The sequence below is a fragment of the Saccopteryx leptura genome, chromosome 2 (assembly GCF_036850995.1).
Source record: "Saccopteryx leptura isolate mSacLep1 chromosome 2, mSacLep1_pri_phased_curated, whole genome shotgun sequence".
Lineage (NCBI taxonomy): Eukaryota > Metazoa > Chordata > Mammalia > Chiroptera > Emballonuridae > Saccopteryx > Saccopteryx leptura.
Window position 1 is genome coordinate 255,297,798 of NC_089504.1, and position 12,251 is coordinate 255,310,048.

Genomic DNA, 12,251 nt, shown 5'->3' on the forward strand with positions numbered 1-12,251 from the left:
GGTTGCTGAGATCTAAAACCTTCTCTTCTCTCCTCCTCTGCCACGCCTATGGTAGCCATTACCTGCACGCCTCTGCTGAGCCCTCAGAATGGAACAATGACCTGTGTCCAACCTCTGGGAGATTCTAGCTACATGTCAACGTGCCAATTCACCTGTAATGAGGGATTCTCTATATCTGGACCGGAAAGCCTGGACTGTACTCCGTCTGGACACTGGACAGGTGCCCCACCAACGTGTGAGGGTAAGATCGCCAATCTATGTTTTATCAGGGCTCCTCAGGTCGTGGGCTAGAACAGGATTCGTGTAAAACTGTCTTCAGCTAAAGGAGACGCACTCTCCACAAAACAAGGTGGGCTAGGCTGAAAGCAGCTTCTCTCTCTCTCTCTCTCTCTCTCTCTGTTCGTATGATAATATCTTCAGTTGAACATGTCACAGTTTTTTACAGTGTTTGCATGTCCTCATGGCATTTGCTGTTTACCACAGTTCTGAGATGACAGGGAAAGGCGACACCATCCCCATTTTATTGATGAGGAAACAGGTCCAGAGAAGCTGAATAACTTGTCAGAATTCCCAGTGTTAGTGAGAGGTAAAGCTCAGTTATGTCCCTGGGACATTTCCTTCCTGACAAAGTCTTGTTCCTACTACACTCTCATTCATTCATTCATTCATTCATTCATTCCCCTTCCCCAGCAGGGCCTTGCCCGGACATGAGCCTCGGGGGTGGATGTCACTTCATCTGGGTGGTCTCACAGTCCGACTCTCCCACTCTCCCGTACTTCTGTCCTCCCTCCACTTCTGTGTGGACTATCAACTCCTCGAGGGCAGGAACTGCACCTTCTTCACCTTTGTGTCCCCTGCAGCAATGAGACTGAGTAAACATAGGGGTGTGACAAATATCTGTTGACTCGAAGCTTATCGTTTACTGGTAAGATTTATTCAAGCCCGAGCCCTCCTGAGAGTGAGTCAGTGGGAAGGTGCTGGCTGGAGTTTATCGGTCTTTGATTTCCCCCCAAACATCCAGCCGACGCAGCACCTGGCCTGTAGTATACTCTAAAATATAAATAGACTGAATTAATGAATGCATAGGTAATGTTAACTTTTGAAAGGTACCATGGTACCAATTTACTGTTCACCGTACTCAGCGATAATGACACCCGCAGTCATATTTGTTGCTTGTGTAATAAGCACCAGCTCTTTCGCATGCATTATCACATTTGATCCACACAACACTCTTTAACATGGTCATATTTTTAAATCTCCATCTTCAAGATGAAGAAACTGAGGCGTGGAGAGAATAAATAGCAAGTGAAGGGTATATGGTGCTAGAATCCAGAGCTAGATCTTTTCTGCCTAGCGGGCTAGTGTTTTCACCACTAGACCACACTGCCACCTAGTGGCAGGGGTGTCTACATCCTGCGGCTGTCACTTGTAAATGTATTCTTGGCCACCCTTGTAATGTAGTCTTTGTCCAGGCTGCAATGAGAACTGCTAAGATGAACCTGAGAAACGGCAGTGTGTGGTGACCAGATGAGAGAATGTGTTGGCAGGAATTGGTCATTAGCATTAGATGAGAACCAGCTAAGACACTGTTCATTCTTTCTTGTCGAATGAGCCCTGGATTAACATCTGGAGACCTGCATTGTTCTCTGCCCTCACAATTGTTTGCCATGTTAGAAAGTCACATCACACCCTTAGCTGTCAGTTTTCTCCATTCAGAAAGGAGAGGCATGGACAGGATTATCTCTGGGGTCTCTCTCTTCCCTGGCTGAGAATTCTGCAGGTTAAAGGACATAAAATGCTACCCTCTGCTGTCAGAAAGACACACTACAAGTTGCCTGAGGACTCTAGAACATCAATGGGTGACAGCATTTGGTCATCACTCACTTACTTATTGCTCACTCATTCGTTTATCTCAGCAGCATTAATCTTGAGCTGTGTGTTCCCACATTCTAAGACCAAACAATGCAAAACCTGTGAGAATGATCTCACTAAAGTTTTAAATCATATACGCAGCCCACATGGCTGTTATATCTGTAATCTCCAAAGCCCCTGTTCCCCTCCTGCCACTCCTTTCTGCCCCCCATTCCCCACACAAAAAAAGAGGCATTTGCCTCCCAGCCTGCAGGTCCAGCCCTGCCTGGCATCTAGAACCAATCCGGACCACGGACGGCAGCCTCAGCCAACCAGGGGACTGGGCATTGTACATGTCTGAGCCTGACCTTGAGCTCTGGCTTTTCTACCTGTGTTTCTACCTCATTCTCCAAATTCATCCTGCAGATGTAGCAAATTGTTCCCCTTCCTTTCCCCACGTGTCTGAGTCTATGAATCTTTACTCCTTCGGCACTGACCCAGAACCCTGACTTCCACACTTGGTTCAGCAGCATCCCAGGGTGTATCTGAGGAGCTCGGGGGGTGGCCATGTGAGCAGGGGCCGAGATTCGGTGGGGTCGTCAGTCTCCCTCTCCTGAGTGCAATGTGAAATGTCATTGTTTGAGTGGGTCGACAGGTCTTTCCTTTTCAGTTAAAACACTAGCTCCCCGGGCTCTCTGGGACTTGGGCTCTGTCCCTGTTTCCTCATTTCTTCCTGTGTTTGTTCCCTGAGGCCCTGAAGTCCTCACCCTAAACCTCAGCAGTGCTGACATGCTTGCATCCATCCACTGTGTCCCCACCTGTTAGACCACAATCCTGACACAGACTGTCGCTCTCCCAATCACTCTGTCACTGACCCTGTGAAGACCCTGATGTTTGGCTGCTGGACCCAACTCCTAATGACCCGTGGTGGGGCAGGGAAGATCCTGGTTTCAAGGCCCAAGGCCTTCTGCCTCAGTCCTGCTCATCCAAGTCCTGAAATATGCCTCCTTGGTGCTCTCTGAGCTCTGGCCTGGCTTTCATCTATATTTTATTATTTTTCTTCATTCCTCCAACACTTCTCTGACTCCATAGGTTTCCTAATCCTTATTTATAAGGTTTGAGCTTGGAACAGCCAACTCAGTTAAATTGATTATTTATTTATACCATGTCTTCTGTCCAAAAAATTCATGACAAAACTATTAAACTAAAAAAAGATAATAAAAAACAAAAAGAGAAGAATTTCTTCAATCTAATTAAAATAACATAAAGCAACACGTTGTACATTGATGGTAAGGAGTCCAGAGAGCCCAATAACCCATGACATGCACACCTACTTCACGGACTACACAAAAGCATCATGGCAGACGGCACTGCCCTGGAGATCCAGGGAAACAGAGCGCCAAGCGTGTGACGTGAACAGTCCTTATCTGTCATCTAGTCTTCCTGTCAGGACCCAGGGTTTGGTAGAGTGACCGGGAGCTCAGGACTGTGAGTACTGTAACAGTTACCCACAGAGCTCGTTTCATGGTACAACTCTCCTCCTGTCAGCACCAGGCCCCTCCACTCCAACCGCTTCCACGGTAACCCCCGTGATTGCTGGGTGCCTACCAGATGCCAGATCTGGGGAAGGCAACCAGAGGCTGCCCCTCAGACAGGAGCACCTGTCTCCTTACACGATTCAAAGGCAAACCCTCAAAGCTGTTTCAAGGCCTTGGCTTGAACAAGGTTAATTTTTGCACAAGGAGGTCCAGAGCCTTTCACAGATGCAAGAGGCTGTGTTTCTAAGGTTGGCAGGGGAAGACTGGCACCATCAAGACCAGACCCACATAGACTGAATGCTGCAGGCACCCCCCTGTACATGAGGGGTCACTTCAATCAATTTTTTTTAAATTGTAACTCCTCTTGGTTCTTTTCAAACCAGGTAAAAAAAAATAAAATAAAACACTTGTTAGAAGGCACCCAAATTAAACTGTGCTCAGTAATGCCTTTGTTCATTTGACAAACATTTTTAGAGCCCCTGCACTATGCCAGGCCCTGTTCCCCGGGAGTACAGGGTCGGAAAGAGCTGACAGGGTCCCTGCTCTCGGGCAGCTGACGTCATGCGTTATCTTGGGCTCCCACATGAAATCTTGGCAGATTCCAAAAAAGTTATTTCAGTGGAAATGTTCACAGATGGTTTCATGTCTATGACTGACACCACAACAAATGTTTGATAAATAAAACTGATCTGCCAGACATGAATTTATCAGTTACTCGAAAAGTGGAGAGTACTACCCAGGAATTCAGTATGTTACCTCGGTTATTTAAATGGTTCCACACAATCAGGGTACCCAATCCTTCGGTGAACAGCCTGTTACTGAAAAACAAATGAGCCAATGAATGAAAATCAAACATATCATTTTTCCATGAAGGAGTGCATAGGATATAGGATTTCAAAAGGTGATTTTTTTTTCAGCCAAAAAGCTAAGCAAAATAAGCCCTCTCTGATTAAGGCATGTCTTTAGTATAGCCTTAAAAGTAAAGAAAGAATAGTCACTCAGCTTGCCAATAGCCTAATATTTGTTGCTGAATAATCTTATATGAGAGAATTTAATGGTGAGAGGGATGATGCTGAGAGAAGTATGTGACTGCAATAATTTATAAAAGCAATTTTTGAGGTAAATGGTTGGTAAATTAAAACTTCATGTATTCATCCGCTTGGCAAACGGTGGTTGAGCCCTGCTCGGAATCCTGCCGTGTGAACTGCAGGGCACACAGGGTTTGTGGTTCTTGGGCTTTAGGAGCTGTCCACCCGGTAGAAGAGGGGAGGAATGACACGTGACATGCAACACAGGCATTGAGGCAAAAAGCGGCTGTGTTCAGAGAAGACCTCAGGCTGCAGGGGTCGGCAGAGGCGTTCAGGAGGCTGTGTTCAGAGAAGACCTCAGGCTGCGGGGGTCAGCAGAGGCGTTCAGGAGGCTGTGTTCAGTTGGATCCCAGAGGACAGGCGGGGTTTTATTCAGCAAGAACAGAAAGGAGTCCAGAGTGGCGTGAGCCGACAACCAGAGGCAGTGACACACGAGGTCAGGTCAGGGAAGTCCCAGGGACCGATCTCGCCTAACTGGGAGGGTGTGAGCATCCCTGTGCCATGGAGCAGGGGTGGAGAGGAGCAGCCTGGTGATCCAGATGGAGGACCTGGTGTGGACAGAAGATGCTCGTGGCAGTTTCGGGCGTGCTGAATTTGGAGAGATGGCAGTCCTGGGCAGGAGGAAGGGCAAGGGTGAAGCCCTGGGCAGCACCCAGGCTGGTGGGAGGCCAGGCAGGCTCTGAGGTCTCCGGAGAAGAAGGTGTACAGATAAGAGAATGCAATCATTAGTTCTTGAGAGTGACCCTTCCATCCTCGACTTCTTCGTTTCTGTGACTTCTGCCCACACCTCTCTAGTCAGCCCACCAACCCTCCTCCTACTCCTGCCCCCTGTGGTAGGTGACCCGTCATGTTTGTTGTGGAATGCCTGCCGCTCAGCAAAACACCTGACGTGGTAGGAGCTCAATAAATATTTATTGAATACACAAATGACCAAATTGATGCAAAACAAAGCTTCTGAATCAACTTGAAGGCTTTGACATTTATTTTATTTTATTTATTTTATTAATTTTAATGGAGTGACATTGATAAATCAGGGTACATATGTTCAGAGAAAACATCTCCAGATTATTTTGAGTTTGGGTGAGGCTTTGACATTCTTGATCTGCTTCTTCAGCCGTCAGGTGCCCGGAATTATCTGCCCCAGGGCAGGGAAGCCTGCATTGCTCTGACACCCATGGAGAAGTCACTGTGGGCTCCACCTGCCGTTTCTCCTGCCACAAGGGCTTGAAGCTGAGGGGGCCCGACAGTGTTAAGTGCACAGCTTCAGGCCAATGGACAGCACCCCCACCCACCTGTGAAGGTAACACAGCACACAGTCGCTAGGGCGGCGCTTCTGGAAATTTCTTCCATGATAGTAACGAACGCTCATATAGCTCTTACTGTGTAACAGGTATATTGTTGTTGTTGTTGTTGTGAAAGCACTACTTCTTATGAAAAAGGGTCTCTAGGGAACACAGACTATGGATGGATACATGTATAAGGAATGACAGAACTTGTCCATATCTGTGGATAAAGATGCATTAATTCTTAAGCAGAAATTTCCTTCACAATTTTGGCCTCTTTCTCAAAGAGCTTTCCTGGGTCCCTGGATCGGTCTCTGTTTGCTTCATTGCCAAGAGGGGGTACAGGGGTGGAGTCACTGATCCAATCTTTCAAACCAAGGAACCGCAGTTCAGGGGTCATCTTCCTGCTGCATGTAGTGCTCGGGACATAGCCAGTGGCCTCACTCACACCTCCTGCTGACCTTTGGTCAGAAGACAGTCCCACCTGCCAACAGAGCAGGGCAGACAAGCAGCTGGCCTCATGCACATTTGGCTTTCTACTAAATTTCCTCTGTCTCCACACGAACTCTCCTGTTTTTTGTTTTTTTTTAAAATATTGGTGACATTGAGCCCCAGTTTCTTCTACAGGAGAAATCTCTCTCCCAGAACGCATGCCAATAGGGTTCCTCATCTGGTTTTCCATACCTGAGATGAACAGTTTTCCCTAACTGCCTGAAGGAGCTCATTCTAGAGCCTACTTTTGTATGAAAGGAGTGGGTGGCCGGTATTCAAGGACAGTCCTGAGTCCACTGTGCTCTCTAAATGGAAACATTTTCTCACAACAGGTGCGGGATCGGCACGCCCTGCAGAGGTGCGGTGCCCAGCCCTGGTCACTCCATGGCAGGGAACGATGTCCTGTAGGCACCACATGGGCACCTTTGGATTGAACAGCACTTGCTACTTTGGATGCAAAGCCGGATTCACACTCAGGGGAGAGAGTGCACTCCGATGCAGGCTGTCAGGACGGTGGACAGCAGCAACTCCAGCCTGCAGAGGTATCAGGGAAAGCGCCAGCAGGTCCGATGCTAACTTCCGGCAGGCACGCGAGCTAGTCACGGCTCCTGCCCGATGATATCCCATCTGGCCCCAGCGACCACCTCAAGTGTCAGCTCCTCCACGAAGTCCACACCAATCCCAATTACAAGTCACATGAGGCGAGCACATTGCTGCTCCCTTCCCTTTTGTCACAAGCTAATACCCTGGTGCTCACAGACCTAAAGGAGGAAACATTTGCAAATGTCCAAAAATGTGTTATGTTAGAACAGTAAGCATGCTAAACAGACAACCAGCTACATGAATGGTGAGATGCAAGTTGCAATTCTGGTAATTATGTGACAGTATAAGCATTCCATGGTCTCATAATTTGAACCTAAATAAAAAGGCCCGGCAGATATGACCCCTCCCAAAGGGCCATCACCCTGTGCACACTGCACGACGTCTCTCATCTCTGTCTTCCCACGAAGCACAGCACAGCCACTGCTCCTCAGTGTTCATTGGAATCAAATTTACTTTCTTGAGCCTTAGCTTCCTATCCACAGATTAGGGCGAACAACTTGAAGTTCCCAGAAAAAAACAGTTCAAAGACGGTGGTGGTCTCTACCCCTTTCAAACTTCCTGAATCCAGCGAGGCTGAACACTTGCTAAATGTTTTAATGACATTTAATATTTAATGACATGTGCTGACATGCCAGCTAACTGCCAACTGTAGCAACAACAACATTTAGAGCAAGAGCATTTTCGAGAAGCAAAATGTTAGAAACAGTATCTTTGCGTGCAAGATCGATAGGTCCCTCAGCAGGTATTGGTTGGAGGCTACTCTGCCCCGTCCCAGTTCTCCGGCTGCTGTTCTCTGAATGAGTTATATTAGTTACAGAGGAAACTGTAATCTCGTTTATCTCCAGTCTACATGTTTGTTTTTCCGGCATTCTTTCTCCTTGCAGCTGTCCAGTGCTCCAAGCTGCACATCATTGAGCCGATGCTGATGAACTGCTCCAACCCTTGGGGAAATTTCAGCTATGGGTCAACCTGCACCTTCGACTGCCCAGAGGGTCAGCTGCTCAATGGCTCGGTAGGAACAGCATGCCAGCACAACGGCCAGTGGTCAGCAACCCTGCCGACCTGCCAAGGTGTGTTTGTGTGTTTTTTCACTGTGTTCAGGAAGCTGCGTGGATATTGCAAATAACAAAATCAGTGTTTCTTCTCTGCACAGTGGTCTCACTTTCTGCTCCTGGGTTTCCCCTGCATTTTAATAAACGTTTCACAATGAATCAAGCCGAACTTCTTGCTTTCCACAGAGCAGAGGGAGGTAACGTCAATGACTCTGTGAAGCAGCCTCCACTCTTTTCTCAGAGCTCAGATTTATGAAATGAGTCCTCTCATTTCTTAACCACCAGGGGGGTAATACACCTGTAGGTTTCAAAATGTTTAAACTGGGGTCCGTGATTGATCCCAGAAGAACTTTGTTTTTCACATTATCTCTCAAAACTAAAAATACCAGATGTTCTGTAAATTAAGCTCCCTCTGGTGGTAAGGTATATTTCATCCACCAATCTTTTTTGCTTTCTTTTTTTTTTGCTCCTATGTTTTCTCTACAGTTTGTCTTGACTACTTCTTGTTCTATCCGTATATTTTTTATTGCAACAAAAATTAACCATGGTTTGTTTCATTTGCCCAAACATCCATTTCTTGTTTTTTTGTATTTTTCTGAAGTCAGAAACGGGAGGCAGTCGGACTGACTCCCGCATTCGCCCAACCGGGATCCACCGGCATGCCCCCCAGGGGGAGATGTTCTGCCCATCTGGGGCATTGCTCCATTGCAACAGAGCCATTCTAGCGCCTGAGGCAGAGGCCATGGAGCCATCCTCAGCGCCTGGGCCAACTTTGCTCCAATGGAGCCTTGGCTGCGGGAGGGGAAGAGAGAGATAGAGAGGAAGGAGAAGGGGAGGGGTGGAGAAGCAGATGGGCTTCTCCTGTGTGCCCTGACCGAGAATCGAACTCAGGACTCCTGCACGCCAGGCTGACGCTCTACCACTGAGCCAACTGGCCAGGGCCATTTCTTGTTTCTATCATTTAACCATCTAATTCCTTTGATTACGTTCTCTCCCTGACTCCTTTGGAAATTTTGTTTGGTAATTAAACATTAGGGATAAAATGTGGTTTTATGACTCCCAGGGTTACCCGCACTGCTAGGACCTTTGGTGGTCCTCCTTGATCTCACCTCTTAGAACTCTTGGGACCCTTCTGGGAGGGTGGTCTTTGGCACAATGCGCTTCTAAATCTTGTGTGTGTGTGTGTGTGTGTGTGTGTTTGCTCTACAGCGGGGCCACTGACCATCCCGGAAGTCCTGACCTACTTTGGGGGAGCAGCAGCCTCCACTGCAGGCTTGGTGACAGGGGGGATGCTCTTGGCTCTGTTAAGGAGGCGTTTCAGACAAAAAGGTAAATAGGAAAGAGTCTTCTCCTTCTTTTCTCCTTTCATGTGATTTGGGGTGGGGCAGTGGAACCACAACTTCTGTAGTTCATGAAAACATTTACATTAGATGAAAACAAGGGCCGAGAGACGCGATCTTGAGAACAGACTGCCCATCAGCATCGCCTTTATAAAAACAAAGAACTTCATAACAATACAGATATTCATCTATATTGGGCTCGGAAATCTGCATTTTTCAACACTCCTACGCCCTCAAATGCACACCACTATTTGGGGGCCTCAGGTTTAGGAAACCTCAGTTATCATGAAAACTAACTCAAATAGCGTCACGCCTCTTTCCTTCATTCCCTCCACCTCTCTTTCATGCCTTTAGTCATTTATTGACCAACTGTGTTAGGTAGCAGGACCGAGAATGATGGTCCCTGATATGAAGGAATGTATAATCCAGTGTGTGGGAGGACACACAAGTGAAATCCACACTAATGCTGAAAGGTAGGGCTGTGCAAGGACAAAAATACAGCCTGAGTGTTACTGGGACACAAAACAGAGGCATCCCAACCAGGCGGGTAGGTCGGAAAAGCTCTTTTAAGCTTAATTTCAAAGAATAAGAGGGATTTTCCAAGGGAGAAAAATGATAGACACAGAGTTCCAGCAGAGAAATGATGTGTGAAAAGACCTAAAAGAATGGGACAGCCGGGGAAGTGCCATGTTCAGCAGTTTGGTGCATCTGAATCAAAAAAGTCTGTGGAGGAAGTGAGAAATGAAACCAGAGGTATCGAGAGCTGCTACCCTATTGAAGTCTTGGTATGAAAAGCTAAGAGAGAGAGAGAGATGTGCTCATGGAAACGTGTGGAGTTAATGCAGGGTTTAAGCAGGGAAGGGCCCACAGTGGAGGGAGACCCACTCCAGTGGACTGTTCATCAGAAAGAGCTCTGGCCAAGGAATAAAAGAATAGAACCATTTCTTTGGGGTCAGAGCATCCTTTCTCTGTCTGCCCCAGATGCTTAGCCTGGCCCTAAGTTCAGACACTGCTTTGATAAGCTAACAGGACTCTTCATCACTGCTCATGGAACGTGACAAGAGCCATCCAAGGGGTCAGGAATGCTCAAATCCAGGTAACTGGAAGTGGCTTGGTCAAAAGTACCTGCCAGAGTTCTCACGGGGTTAAGGAGTTCCAACTCCTACTCTTAACTGCTCAGGGGCAGAACCACTTGTTCCCTACTCTTGTGTCCCTCCAATCACAAGGCCTTCCCTGCATCGAGGCTCATTTGCTAAAGTTCCTCCATGTACTCTCCTGTGAGTGTGTGTGTGGGGGGGGAGGTAGGACAATATACAAAGAATAACACTGTTTAAAAACCAAAGACCCACACCCAGTTCCTCCACGCAACATCTGTGGCTGCATAAGCAATTCCAAGTGGCAAAGGCAAGAGCTCCTGGACCTCATCTCCAGAACCATGCAGGAACCACACACTTCCTGCTTTTCCCCCAAGTTCTGAAACATTTCTAGGGAACCCTCTGAACCATGGAGAGGGGCCAGCAGCTGCTCATCCTCCAATATCTTTAGTAATAGATAAATTTATCCGTGAGGGTGGGGAATTTTCCCATGACCTGTCCCAATCTGATTTTAAACGTTTTAGGATTCTGTGGTCAAATAATAGGACAATGCTGCCCACTGTATACCTCTCCTGCAAATTCGAAATACACGTTTACTATCACATTAAAGGTTCAGTAGTGCCCTGTAATAAATATCTTTGTTCATCTTCATTTGACCTAACATTTTAAAACTTTTTTTAGCCATGTGATGCTTTGGTTGATAGGATCGCTGCTGTGTTTTAAGTTCCACTATCAGAGTTTAGATGAAGACAGAAGCCCCCTCCCATCACATATGTCACCAGGGAGGGGCACTGGCACTGTTATGTTGGGATGGGTTTGTTTATGTAATTAACTTGCTCACCTCAGCTCACCAGGGAGAGTGACACAGGATGCCACGATAGGGGCTTTCAGTGCCAAAGTGATGGGTTCCGAGAACCAGTGAGCTCAGTAATAACCAAGGACCGCCCAGAGGGAGAAGGCAGGCACCAGACATAGGAGTAGAGGCTGTCACTGAAAGGAGAGGGGAGACAGTTGAGAGGACTCTGGAGTTAACACTGTCAAATGTTTAATTTAGCCTGAAACAGGCAGGTCCTACCTCTCAGGGAAAGACTGTTTCCAACACCCCCTTTCTCATGAGTCCATCCGAAAATCAGTCTACCTACAGACTTTCCCCAATAGTTCCTCTCACGGAGCACCTCATTTCTTCACCTTGCTTTTTTTTTTCTTTTAAACCAATTATTTGTGTCTTCTGGCTTATTTCAGATGAAGGGAAAAGCCCCTTGAACCCTCACAGGTAAGATGGAATGTTTTGTGATTTGAGTTAATTTTTCTAGCCTTTTTAATTCACCATGCCATATCAGAAGGATTATAAATAATATCCCCTTCTTGCAACAAAAATTTCACAATGTCCCCTTACTAATTCTGATGTAAAATTCACAGACAGTATATCATTTTTTTTTTAAAAAAATCAGTAAGTGCCCTAATTATGGCATAAAGAAAAAAATAGAAGGGAAAGTGATTAATAGTAGGAATAAAATGCCACAGCGGGGGCCCTGTGCTCATGGCAGCTCTGCGGTCATGAAGGCACGCACCTTCGGGTGAGTCACCATGGGGCCCAGCACTAGGACAGCTCACAGGACCAGTGCAACAGCGGCTCAGAAAGAATCAGAGGCATTGCCAGTCTGGTTTTTAAAATGATAAGTGATTGGTAAAATGTTGGGAAACCTGTTAAAATTTCCCCTAAATTCACATGGCAGTTGTATTTTAGAAGATGAAAATAAATTAGTAAATAAATAAATACATAGCCCTGGCTGGATAGCTCAGTTGGCTCGAGTGTCATCCCGAAGCACAGAGGTTGTGGGTTCTAACGATCACTGGTCAGGGCACATATGGGAACAGATCGATGTTCCTGTCTCTCTCTCTCCCTTTCT

At 46.8% G+C, this 12,251-nt stretch overlaps 1 protein-coding gene across 1 annotated transcript in view; it reads left to right on the forward strand.

The window, feature by feature from the left end:
• Window positions 1-12,251, forward strand: part of SELP (selectin P) — a 39,915-nt gene that overhangs the window by 25,820 nt on the left and 1,844 nt on the right. The window contains exons 9-14 of the mRNA XM_066366021.1: window positions 56-241; window positions 5,592-5,777; window positions 6,585-6,794; window positions 7,740-7,925; window positions 9,117-9,236; window positions 11,584-11,614. Of these exons, the coding sequence (XP_066222118.1) occupies window positions 56-241; window positions 5,592-5,777; window positions 6,585-6,794; window positions 7,740-7,925; window positions 9,117-9,236; window positions 11,584-11,614 (919 nt within the window). The remainder of the gene's footprint in view (window positions 1-55; window positions 242-5,591; window positions 5,778-6,584; window positions 6,795-7,739; window positions 7,926-9,116; window positions 9,237-11,583; window positions 11,615-12,251) is intronic.